This window comes from Lissotriton helveticus, chromosome 3_2 (genome assembly GCF_964261635.1).
Source record: "Lissotriton helveticus chromosome 3_2, aLisHel1.1, whole genome shotgun sequence".
Taxonomy (NCBI): Eukaryota; Metazoa; Chordata; class Amphibia; order Caudata; family Salamandridae; genus Lissotriton; species Lissotriton helveticus.
Genome location: NC_136062.1, coordinates 359,944,912 through 359,958,059, shown reverse-complemented (window position 1 = coordinate 359,958,059; position 13,148 = coordinate 359,944,912). Strand labels below are relative to the sequence as shown.

The window sequence follows — 13,148 nt, the reverse complement described above, 5'->3', positions numbered from 1 at the left end:
GGTTTCTACCTCGGGTAAATGCAAAAATGGGAGGTTGATTAAACAAACCATTGAAGTCAGGTTCCAGGGTCAAGATAGACCAATGTTTTCGGATAATTGATTGAAAGCGGTTGGATGTTTTGGAATATTTCGAAACTACTACTAAACGTTCAGATTCAGTTTTTGTTTTAGGTTGCAGTAAGGTGGTTCTGGTTTTTTTGGCACTTCTTGCCATGGCGAGATCCAATATTGGTGTGGGGTATCCTCTTGCTTTCAATCTGTCAAGTGTGTTTAGCATTTGTACTTTGCATTCTTCTTTGTCTGAAACTATGCGTTTAATCCGTAATAGTTGTGCGTAAGGTAAATTGTTCTTCAAACCAGAACGGTGAAAACTACTGTAGTGAAGCGTGGAGTTTCTATCGGTGGGTTTCCGATAAACTGTGGTTGACCACTCTCCTTGTTTCCTATGTATTTCAACATCCAGGTAGTGTATTGTACTCTCATCATGTTCCCATGTGAATTGAATTCTTTGGTTGAATTGGTTCCATGTTGTCAAAAAGGCATTCAACGTATCTGCATTGCCCTCCCATAGTATGAAGATATCATCTATAAAGCGTAGGTATAGTCGTCCATGTTCATGCCAGCTGCTTTGGTTCAAGATGTAAGATTCCTCGAATTGTTTCATATAAATGTTCGCATAGCAAGGAGCTGCCGAATTGCCCATGGCAGTGCCATTAAGTTGCAAAATCCATTTGTCTTTGACTGAGAAGTAGCTGTGATATAATGTGAATATTGTCAATTGCATAAGGAACACTTTGAAGTCTGGGTCCAGATCAGATGAGGATAACACTTCTTCAATGGATTCAATACCTCCATCATGTGGGATGGAGGTGTAAAGTGAACAGACGTCCACCGTACACATGATAAGTTGGTCGTTCCTGAGTTCGTTCATGATGGGTGCAATTTTCAATAAAAAATCAGTAGTGTCTTTGACATGTGATTTGGTTGCCGCAACGAAAGGTTGCAAATATTTGTCCAAAAATTTGCCTACATTTTCGTGTAGGCTGCCTCGAGTCGACACTATCGGTCGGAAAGGAGGATGTGTAGGATGCTTATGCATTTTGGGTAGCATATACAATGCAGGAGGTCTAGGATTGGATGGTGTCAAAAATCTGCGAGTCTTGTCGTTGATCGTTCCTTGATCAAATGCGCTGTGCACTGGTTAGTTCCCCTCCCAGTAGGGGGACCTTCTCACTTTTAAAATATATATATAACAATAAAATCCTCTACTTCCCATAGCCACAACAACACCAGACTACGAATTGACAGAAAATAACTAGCGGATTTAGAAGTTAATTGAAAGAAAAATGTGTTCTAATGTTGCAATATCTGTGTAAGAAAAGATGTACTGAGCGATTTGTTAATAAATAAAATTAACAAAAAAAAGGAGATGTTCATGTCAGCTGCTTCCTTGCAGCTTATGTTTTCTACTCTGTCGGCTGACATCAAAAGGGGGTTCGAAGAGTGCTTCTAATCAGAGAGAAATCAGAAGCTATTGTGAGTCCCTAGATGGTAAAATAGATGGCCTTGCCTCAAGGACTCAAGCTTTGGAAGAGACGGTTGGGAAGCTATGGATGTGTGTCGAGAGTGCAAAAGAAGATATACAGAAGCTCAAGAAGGAGGACTTAGTTCTGTCAGAAAGAATGGAAGTATTGGAGAACCATGCCAGGCGATGTAACATTCGTATTCTAAACGTCCTGGAAGGGAGCGAGGGTTCTGACATCAAAAGCTTTATTATCCCACTTCTAAAGCAGTCCCTTAACCTGGATCACTCTGAAGAAGAGTTAGCAAAGGATGTTCAACGAATACATAGAGATCCATTCAGGCGCAACCCCCAAAGAACTAAGCCAAGGAAGATTTTGGTGAACTTCCACACTTATACACTCAAGGAACAAATCCTTAACCTAGCTTTGAAGCAAAAATCCCAATCAGGCAAGGGGTTCACATTTCAGATCCGTTCCGACCTATCCAGGGTTACCCTGGAAAAACAGTGGGAACTGCTGAAGAAGGATGGATGCTTTTCGAAACTTAGGTGCTACGGTTCAGATGGGCCTCCCGGTCGCCCTAAAAATCATGTTTAATAACAAGATGTTTAACATACGTTCAGTACAGGCGGCAGATGAGCTACTTATGTCTTTAGGGAGGGGGAAGGGGCCCCCGGGTCAGTAATGAGATAATTAAGGATGATATAATTCAGGGCCCCGCTACTTTATTCCCTTTGTGGTGTTTCTCCCCTTCTCTATTAGCTCTGTAGTCTCTTCTCTCACAGGAAGGATTGAAATAGTTAACTATGAAAATTTCTTTGTGAGGTAAAGCTGTAGCAGTGCCTTCGCTAGACTAGAATATTAGAATGGCAGTTCAATTAGAGTATAATCTTGATTGGAAAACTAAGAATTTAAGAATTAAAAAAAAAATATATATATATATATATATATATATATAACGAGCGAGCAGAGCCCCTGCATACACGCTGAGCACCGCCAAGCAGCCTCAAGGTAGGAGCCGACTAGGGCAAGCATCCAGCTTGTTAGTTTGACGGGCATACATCCGTCTGCTACTCCGATATCGTGAGGTCGCTTGGTTGGCGAGGGGAGACCACTCGTCCGCCTCGATCCACACATGGGGCGCCAAGACTAAACAGGACTACCAGTCCCAGCAGGCACTGGGACATTTGGACTGCCCATCAGGGGCGTGCCATGATCAGTATCAGGGCTGGTACCTGCATTCCCATCATCAGTTCGCCAAATCCTCTGAAGAGAAGGCGGGAGCCTTCGAAACGCGTCAGGAATTCCACGGCGAAATGGGATTGAATCACTTTCTCTTGAGCTCCTCAGCTATTCAAGCACGCTGTGGCAAGAAAGGCGAGTTCAAGTTTCTCCCCGCGAGTGTGACCGTGTCCTTACACGCGAGCGCACATATGTGGATGGAACCATCACCATCCTTTTACCGCACCCGCCAGAAGAGTGCAGCAGCGCCATGATGGTAACGAGCGAGCAGAGCCCCTGCATACACGCTGAGCACCGCCAAGCAGCCTCAAGGTAGGAGCCGACTAGGGCAAGCATCCAGCTTGTTAGTTTGACGGGCATACATCCGTCTGCTACTCCGATATCGTGAGGTCGCTTGGTTGGCGAGGGGAGACCACTCGTCCGCCTCGATCCACACATGGGGCGCCAAGACTAAACAGGACTACCAGTCCCAGCAGGCACTGGGACATTTGGACTGCCCATCAGGGGCGTGCCATGATCAGTATCAGGGCTGGTACCTGCATTCCCATCATCAGTTCGCCAAATCCTCTGAAGAGAAGGCGGGAGCCTTCGAAACGCGTCAGGAATTCCACGGCGAAATGGGATTGAATCACTTTCTCTTGAGCTCCTCAGCTATTCAAGCACGCTGTGGCAAGAAAGGCGAGTTCAAGTTTCTCCCCGCGAGTGTGACCGTGTCCTTACACGCGAGCGCACATATATATATATATATATATATATATATATATATATATATATATATATATATATATATATATATATATATATATATATATATATATATATATATATATATATATATATATACACATATATATATATATACACATATACACATATACACATACATACATACATAAAAGCATTTAAGATCTTTCTCACTACAAGCACTTTACAGGGGTTTGGGTAGGGTAGGGGTACCTTCTACCGGATTCCTCCGGATAGATTGTGCAAGGGTTTCTCATGGGTGGGGAGGGGGTAAGCTGGGGAACAGGGGACTAGGTGGTAGGGGTAAAAAGCAAAAAAAAAATTCTCATTTCCGGTATGGTTTCGGACAAACTTTCTATTGTGGACATAGCATGTGTAACTAGTTCAGCACTGGCGGGAGTACAGGGTATCTCTCCTCTCTTAGTCAGACTTTGGGGTATAAAATGTAAGCAGCAATTTTCTGTGCCATGAGTAATCTTAGGATCCTGTCTTGGAACGTAAATGGTCTGCGCACCAAACCAAGATCGTGCAATAGCTGCGGGATTCGGATGCGCAGATCATTATACTCCAGGAGAGACATCTAATTGAGGCAGAGATGCTTGAGCTAGTTAAGAAGAATAGATGGATAGATATTTCAGTATCCACCTCCCAAACGTTAAATATAAGGGGTGTGACTATCCTTTTTTAAAAATCTATAAATTTAAAAATTAGCCAGCAGAAGGTGGATACTGGAGGTAGGTGGGCAATTGCCACCATTGATATAGGAGGTACACGGCTAACCCTAGTAGGTTACTATGGGCCGAATCGTGATGATACCACAGCATTGGAATCTTTATTTTCACACCTTTTGCACTTTTCTGAGCCTGTTATAATAGCAGGAGATTTCAATATCGTGTTGGACCCTATACTTGATAAGACTCCATCCAGTAGGCAGCAAGTATTGTCAAAATCTAGAAATTTTTTACTCAATTGTATGAGCCAATATGGTTATATTGACATCTGGTGGGCGAGATCAGGGCAGGATTTGGGATTCTCGTTCCGAAACTATAAGTATCGTCATCGATCGAGAATAGACTTTATTCTAATAAGTCGCAATCTGGTCGATTCTGTGAAAAACGTCAGCTATGCGCCCTCCCATCTGTCTGATCACACTCAGTATCCTTAGATCTTGTTGGGGTAGTAAAGCATTCTGCTAGATCTTGGTCCTTTGACCGCTCCTTGTTATCATCACCTGAGGATGTTTTATTTATCCAAACTGAAGCACGGGAGTTTATGCCAGCAAATATTGGTTCAGCTGAACCAGGCGTAGTATGGGATGCCTTTAAGTGCTCTCTTCGAGGAATAATAAGGAATAAAATAGTGTACCGAAGAAGGCAGTACGTTCAAGAAATAGCGTCCATCGAAGTAAGTCTACTGGCAACACAAACTGAAATAGATGCTAGTAGCAAAAATTCTAACTATGATCTGTCTCCGCTACAAAGGAATTTGCTTGCATTAAAAGATAAATTGGCTTCCGTCCTAAATCAGCGTATTCTGCAGAAATGGGAGGCGAGCCAGCTAGCTCATTTCGAATATGGTGAAGGGGCGGGTAAGTTGCTGGCCCGGAAGGCAAAATCCGATCAGGCACGTAATACTATAGATTCTGTAACAACTATCAGCGGTACCTGTACTTCAGATGTAGACATTAGATCAGCTTTTAAGGACTTTTTCCAGGAAATATATCATGAGGATATGAATATTATGGCTGAAAGTATAGAGAACTGGCTGGAGGGTATTCCCTTGCCATCACTATCCACCGAGCAAAACACCTTCCTGGATAAAGAGATAACCGAGGAAGAGGTAGTTTTGGCTATACGGGGGAGTAAGGGGGGCAAGGCAGCAGGGATGGACGGCTTACCATCTGAAATCTATAAATATCTGGTGATCGAGGTATCCCCCTTCCTTACTATTTAGTTTAATCGGATATTGCGGGAGGGTGCGTCTCCACCAGTATCTTGGAATAATGCTTCAATTACACTCATTTTAAAACCTGGTAGGCCTGCGTCTGATTGTGGCTCATACCGGCCTATATCAATCTTAAATGCAGATTACAAAATCTTTGCATCTCTTCTGGCAAATAGGCTTGGTCGGGTTGCCCCTGATGTACTGCACTTTAATCAGAAGGGCTTTGTTAGGGGTCGACAACTCCACGAACTAACTTATGACCTCATAGGCGCAATAGACATCGCGACTAAGGAGGCCATTCCGCTGGCTGTCCTCAAGTTGGACGCCATCAAGGCCTTCAACAGGGTTAATTGGCCATACCTGTCGGGGGCCTTGGCTAAATTCAATGTGGGGGAGGGTTTTCGCAGAGCTATACAACTGCTGTACCGGAGTCATCTGTCTGTGTATTGGTAAACGGGGGTCTATCTGAGCCCTTTACAGTAACGAGAGGAACGCGACAAGGCTGTCCCTTGTCGCCCCTGGTGTTCGATCTCTATATAGAGCCCTTCGCTCAGAAAGTAAGAGAGGATGCTTCTATCAAACCCTTTATTTATGGAGATTAGGTAAAAAAGGTGGCTCTCTATGCAGACGACGTTATGATAATGACATCAGAAATCAGTACCGCGGTCCCGGCGGCCATTAGATCAGCCTTGGAATTTGGTAGGGTTTCGGGGTACGAGGTAAATTCTTCCAAGACTGAGATAATGGCATGGACCGATGATGCAAGTGTATATAAAGACCAACTCGGCACAAATTTGCGGTAATTAGGGATAAACATAGTAAGAGACATAAGCTTGATTGTCCCTTCCAATTTTGCCAAGGTTGCAAAAGAATGCCGGAAGCTGATGAGAGCCTGGTTGCACCTCCCCCTGTCTATATTAGGTAGGGTAAATCTGGTGAAAATGTCTATTCTGCCGAAGGTTTCTTTTTTATTTAACTCAATTCCAATTTTCTTTGACCCTGTATTGTTGTCCAAGCTGCAGGGTTAAATTTCTTCATTCATCTGGAACAATAAAAATCCAAGGATCGCCTGGAAAAAAATCGGGCGCCGCAGGGAGAAAGGGGGGCTGGCGGGCCCGGACTTGCAGATTTACGCATGGGCTTTCCAACTAACACACGCACGCATGCTGCTATAAATGCCAACTGATGCAGGTGTCTGGAGTATGTTCTCTACTCTATTGAGGTGTGAGGGAGTTGGTCAAGCTGGATACTTGTTTAAATTTGGTGACCCCAAATTCTTAAAAAGAATTAAGCTGAAGGTGCTGCATGGGCTGGCAAAAACTTGGCACAAGGTGAGGTCTTCAATAAAATTGGGATATTATTCAAGTAGATCCCCAATATGGGATCTTCCCTCGGCTCCAGGCTGGGTGGATGACACTCTAGCAACCCCGCTGAGAGAGGCTGGAATTACATCTTGGGGTGATCTGTTTATGGAAGGGTCCCTGCTCCCTTGGGAATATCTAGTGAACAAGGTGGGGCCGAGTTTTTCCAGATTTAAGTATTTGCAAATCTCGAGTTGGGCCCAAGCGTTATACACTCAGAACTTACGGGGGAACAACTTGCCAATAGGGGGAGCGAGTGAGCTTGAGTGTCTTTTGATAGATAAACCTCCAGCGAAAAAGGAGACCTCTCTTATGGTACAAACTGATATTAGAAGAAGCAGACTGCAAATGTTGCCTCCCTGAGGTATTGTGGGGAAACTTGATGCCTGATACGGATGTGAAAGAACTTTGGGAGACGCCTTGAAATGTGTTGTGGGACCTGGTTAAACCTGCCTAGCTTCGCAGAAACCATCTTTTTACCCTGCATAGGGCGTATTTCTCCCCGCAAAGGTTGTCCAAATTTTCCTCGAGTGGCCTGTGCAAGATGTGGCTTAGAAGAGGCTCCTGACACGCATATGTTTTTGGAATGTCCTCAACTTGCACCTTTTTGGGAATCAATTAGCAACAAATTGTCATCAATTTTGGGCTTCGTAGTTGTGATCGACCTTCGCCTCGTCATTTTCGGAGTAGGGGATACGTCTCGCAGTCCAGCCAAGAACCTTTTGTTCTACTCCATCCTGGTAGCTCGCAGGGAAATCTTTAAGCACTGGAAGGACACTTCAGCTCTTTCCTTCCATGATTGGTGTTCCTCAATCCTCCAGATTTCTAAATTAGACGTCGCTAGGGTTGGGAACCATGATAAGAGAGCTTTTTGGCACTTGCTGGACTGGATGCGTTGAATCTGTTTTTTTTGGTATTTTTTTTTCCCCAGGTCCAATGATTACGTAGCTATGGTTCATCCTCCCTGCTATTTCTGCCTTTTTCCCCTGCGGAAGCTGTGGCAGGCAGTAGCGAATGTTCGTCCCAGGCATAATGGGTGCTATCTGTTACAAACTGTTCAGGGAGCTGTGATTGGTGCAAGCCAGTTGATACTGTTGGGATTTGGTTGCCATCCATCACCCGCTATCCCTGCCAGTCCAGACTGAGGCAGTATAACGGTATTGTTCCATTTCTCACCCTGGTTCGGTTGTCTTGACAGATCGAAACCATGTACGTGAATGAGGACAAAAAAAAAAGAGGAGATGGTTGTTACTCTCGCTATTGCATTGTGCTGCAAAAGGATGGAGGCCACAGCCAATATTGGACCTTTGAACTCTGAATTCCTTCCTGCGAAAGCACAAACCCAAAATGTGCGAGTTGGCCCAGATCTTGGTCACTCTGGACTCTATGGTGTCCTTGGTCCTGCGGGACGCATTTTTTTATATATCCTTTCAAGTTTGTAGTGCACCTCTGTGACCTCACCAATGCCCCTCAAGTGTTCACAAAAGTGATGACAGTTGTCGTGGCACACTTTCAATAGTTGAGAATACCAGTCTTTTCCTACCTTGATGACTGACTGTTGAAAGTAGGTTAGCCAAAATCAGTCTTGGACCACTGCCAGACGTTGAGGAACCACTTGACATTGTTTGGGTTCACAGTTGACAAATCAAAGTCACTATGGACTCCTTTACAGAGATTACCATTTATTTGGGCTATCATCGACACATGGCAATTCAAAGCCTTTCCGCCAAGCCAGCGAGTAATGGACATTCATTCGTGCTATGATCCCGCTGTTTCAAACTCGGTGATAGCAAGTCTGATGATTCTTAGCCTCTTACAACACCCTGGTTGACTAAGTCCGATGACACAGGCTGGCTGTGCAATGAAATTTGAGGTTCCATTGGGCCCACCACCAAGGCAATTCTATGTTTTTTTTAAATGTAAAGTAAGAGTTTATTAGCATACCTTTGGCAACTCCCTGCTGTACTAGGCCCTCTGGCTCATTTAATTAAACCGCATGGGCATGCGCGCCTCCTTACCTTTGTATGGCTTGGAGGGGGGTACCTTGGGGCAACTCCATGACGGTGTCCTTGGGTTGTCAACCCCCGTGGAACGGTTAGTTTTCAGCCCGCAAGAGTGCGGGAAGGAAAGTCTTCTGTGCTCCCACCCAGCGGGAGCAGAAAACTGCTCCTGCCGGGTAGGAGCACAGACGCTTCAGGAAACACAGAATTGCTCCTGCCCAGTGGGAGCAATATGAAATGCTGGCTCCCACCACACCCAAGATGTGTGCTGGCAGGGGAGCCAATGGGGCTGGGCTGGAGCTGTAGCAGAAGCTGCTACCTGCCCTTATATACTTCTTTAGCTGATCCTAGAGGTTGTGTATCAATTCAGTATGGGTTTAGGAGTGTTACCTAGCTCAGAAAAGACAATACTTTTTGGGTTCTGAACAGTATTATACTTGCCCCAAATTCTGCTTCTGATCTGTGAGAAATGTTGAAGACTAATTAATTGCTTGATTCTGAAATCAGTTTACAGGTCAGGGGTTTGAGTCCTTACAGTGCAGGCTCAGCCTTTCATTCTCTGGAGGCAAATGAAAATGAGCACCGTTTTGATAACTACTGTTTAAGCATGAGCAAATATTTCGCTTTTTATGTGTGCTGTACAAATAAATTGTGTTAAAGTTTTTAGAATTCAAATGACCCGATGAACATGATTTCAAAGAAGCAGTTCATTACTTTGTCTCCTTTCCTGTCCATACAAACTGAAAAATGCCCTCTTTGAACAGGTTACATAACCAGATAACGTAAAGCGAAAACGAATTGTACAGCTCTGAGTGTGTGTTTGTGCCTGTACATGCACACACAGACACTCCTGTTTGTGTGTGTACATATTTGTTTATCAGTAATGATCCATATAGTGGCACAGAAAATTAACCAGGTGTTTTGTTGATACTGTTAAAGACATGGCATACTGCAACGGTGCAAAGAACTTGTGGAAGCGGGATATGATGTCCGACAACCAGATAAGGAAAATGTTACACTTCTCCACTGGGCTGCAATTAACAACAGACTGGAGCTTGTGAAGTAAGTTGAGCTGTGCAGTCGATAACTACTTGTACTAGAAGTATTTGCTTTTTACTGTTAGATTATTTGGCTTTTAGATTTATGTACAGCTAGACTGTTGCTTTGAAAGTACCTCTCCATTAAGCTACAAATCAAACTTATGGGAAATTGTGTAATAGTGGTTTCTCGGTCTTCTTCCTAACTCCCCACCCAGAATCTTCATGGTTCTTTATAGTGGTATCATAATCAGCAAAGCGGGAGAGAAAAGTTATGATTTATTCCGCTACCGGCCATGTAAGGTCTAATCAAGGGAGAATGCATCACTTGTCCTGTGTATTACCAGGGTCAGGGTTCCTGATCGTCTTAAAAATCCTCATTCATGAATTAACCGTATGTGCGGTATATCTTGGTTCTCTGCAGGGATGGTTACGTTTAAAGCATCATCATTGGGTCTTAGTTATGATTTCCTCTACCTGGAGGCGGACCGACTGGTATTGACAGTAGCGATTAGGAAAAGTGAATGTGGAGTGCAGTGAAGCTAAAATTGCCTACATCTATCGACCCAGTGTAAGTGATGGTGCGGTGCTAGAAGGGTTACTGTTCTATTGCACCTGTCTGTGAGTGGTCGACATGTTTCAGCCCTTCTGCACCCAATCTGGTCTATGGGCTTTCTTCAGGACCAAGGAACGCACGTTGGTTTGAGATTACGTGCAGGGGCGAGTAGTGCAATTACCCTTCTTCTTAAGTGAACATATTTGGACACTTACGTGTTGTAGATGTGACTGAAACCTGAAAGAAGAATTTTTTTTCCCGTTGTAGCATGCACTATGAGGCTAACTAAAAAGCAGATACAATTTTCCATACGTCCATTCCTTACGGGGGGTTAGGGGTTGAGAATTGGGGCAGAGAAGGAAAAATCTTGAAAATAATCATTCTCCCATGGTGCTCCCTCATTATTGTTGGTGAAGTTACCGGCCCTTGTGTGCCTGATATAAACATTGGCTAAATGTAAAAAAAAAAAAAAAAGAATGAGTGAATGGACAGTACTGGCTGAATTAAATCTATCTATCTGTCTATCTATAGAGTGATAGTGATAGAGAGAGAGAGGGAGAGAGATATAGATAGATATATAGAGAGAAATAGACAGATAGATATTGATAAATATTGAGAGAGAGATCTGTCTGTCTGTCTGTAGATCTATCTTGAACTTCTCCGCCAGTCATTCCAAGAATCCAACAGGACCAGGCACAGACACCAGCTTGTCTCCATAATTCTTTATTATGGCATTTCTGAAAAGTCAGTCAAAACTCATTTCGGACAGGCAAATAACCTTGTTCACATTCGCGCAAAATTATCATTACATGGTGAGCTTAACACACAAATCAAATGTCCGCCATTACACCGTTCTAAATTACATTTTTGCAATGCACTACTACTCAATTTGATTGCAATTAATTATCACTATTACAGTCACATGTCTATACAGGTCCCATTAGTATTATATTCAATGAAACACATCAATTCTGTTATAGCTAGAATTAGTCAAAATTGAGCCCAAGTGGCCAGACATAATCCATTATCATATTAAAACTCGTGATTGCCTTCATTACACCTCAATAATCAATTCAATATACTACAATATCTAACTGGATTTTTGACAATTGCATTGGCTCACACATAATAATCTAATTGAATATGCTACCCACAAACTTAATTCATTTGACATCATGTCTCTTCAATGATAATATCGAAATATCACCTTAGATCATGCTTTCCTCAATGGTTTGAAACTTTATCGTAAGCACTAAAAAAAATCACACCATATGGGAATCCAGCAGTGTAAGTAGTATTTATAAAAATTAATACAGCTCTGCTTCGGAGTTTAAACTGTTCGGTGTTATGGTGTCTAAATTGTCAATGTACCTACATTCCAGCTGTCTCACCAATCGCTCAAAGGTGCCACCTCTGGGATGCCTCAGGACTAAATCAATCACAGATTATGTTAAATGCCTAGTATCATTCCTGAGATATTCTTTTACATTTCTAGCCACCGGGTATGACCAATCATTGTTCTTTACTGCCCATAAGTGCTGTAGAATTTGCTTGTGGATTTGCAAGATCGTGCTTCCCACACACTGCAGCCCACAATCACATAACAGTACATATACGGCAAACTCGGCCCAGCAATATAATGAGCTCCATATGTGATAGAGACCTCTAGCTGAAGATTCCTTACCTATGAATTCTCCCTCTGCGCCAGACTGGATCCGGAAACCATTTTTTCCAGTCCCTCTGCGTCGAGCGACTCCGTAGGGCCGTTGACCACATGATGTGGTGGCGACGGAGTCCATATATGCCCCTCTCCCGATGTGCTGAAATCAGTTTCTTCTTTTCCGCACTTTCAGTGCAAATCCGATAAGTGGTTCCTCTGGCCGTTTTTAGACCTACTATGACATTTTCATCGTATGGAACAGTGTGCTTTTAAACAATTTCTCATGTCCTCTAGATTCAAGCCTGGTGGGTCCTGTGGAAGACAAATGTCTTGCATAGACCCTGACTCTGTTTGTGGTGCCTGGGGTAGCACCGTGACTGAGAGGAGTGCGACTCCTGTCGCCAACTTAACCCGAAGGCGCTGAGGGAATGTCAAATTAAGATCCTAGTGGCACGGATCTTCTAGTCTTCCAAGACTTCACGTTGACCTAAGTCACTTGGGCGCTTTACGGACCGGCTGCGGGACCGCTCCAGGAGCTGTTCCATGAACATACCTGCTGGCAATAAATCTTCAAACCTACTCTGAGCTACACAAGGAAAACACAGACACCAAGCAGGCTCCGAAACAAAGGAAATGTATTTGCAGCTTCCTTGTTTATTGGCATACCAAGGCAGAAGGCAGGCGCACATCCCAGTGTTACGTCTTGGAACGAGCTTCTTCTGCCCCCCCTCTGACTTTGTGGGGTGCTTATATATGTAAGAAAGTGCTGTCACCAGTAAAACCCTCAGATGGGGACGAAGTCCATACACAGATATATATAAAATAGAATTGCCATGCAAGCACAAGGCATAGAGCAAAATATACTTGATGCAGTATAAGCAAATGAGGGAACAGAAAATAGGTTGAACTAAACTTGTATGTAACGGAGGCCTCAGAGTGTGTGTGTTTGTGTGTTGTCTTCAGTGTTTTTGCTTGCCAAAATTGTGGACAACAGCAAAGGCATAATGTGAGTCAGCTTAAATGCTTTAATTTTTCCCTCAGCTAGGATGCATGCGCTTGTTACAACATACAGCTCGGCTTG

General features: G+C 43.6%; 1 protein-coding gene across 1 annotated transcript in view; it reads left to right on the top strand.

Moving 5' to 3' along the window:
- ZDHHC13 (zDHHC palmitoyltransferase 13) overlaps positions 1-13,148 on the top strand; it is a 265,540-nt gene that overhangs the window by 25,203 nt on the left and 227,189 nt on the right. Inside the window, exon 3 of the mRNA XM_078684239.1 lies at positions 9,754-9,876. Coding sequence (XP_078540365.1) covers positions 9,754-9,876 — 123 coding nt within the window. The remainder of the gene's footprint in view (positions 1-9,753; positions 9,877-13,148) is intronic.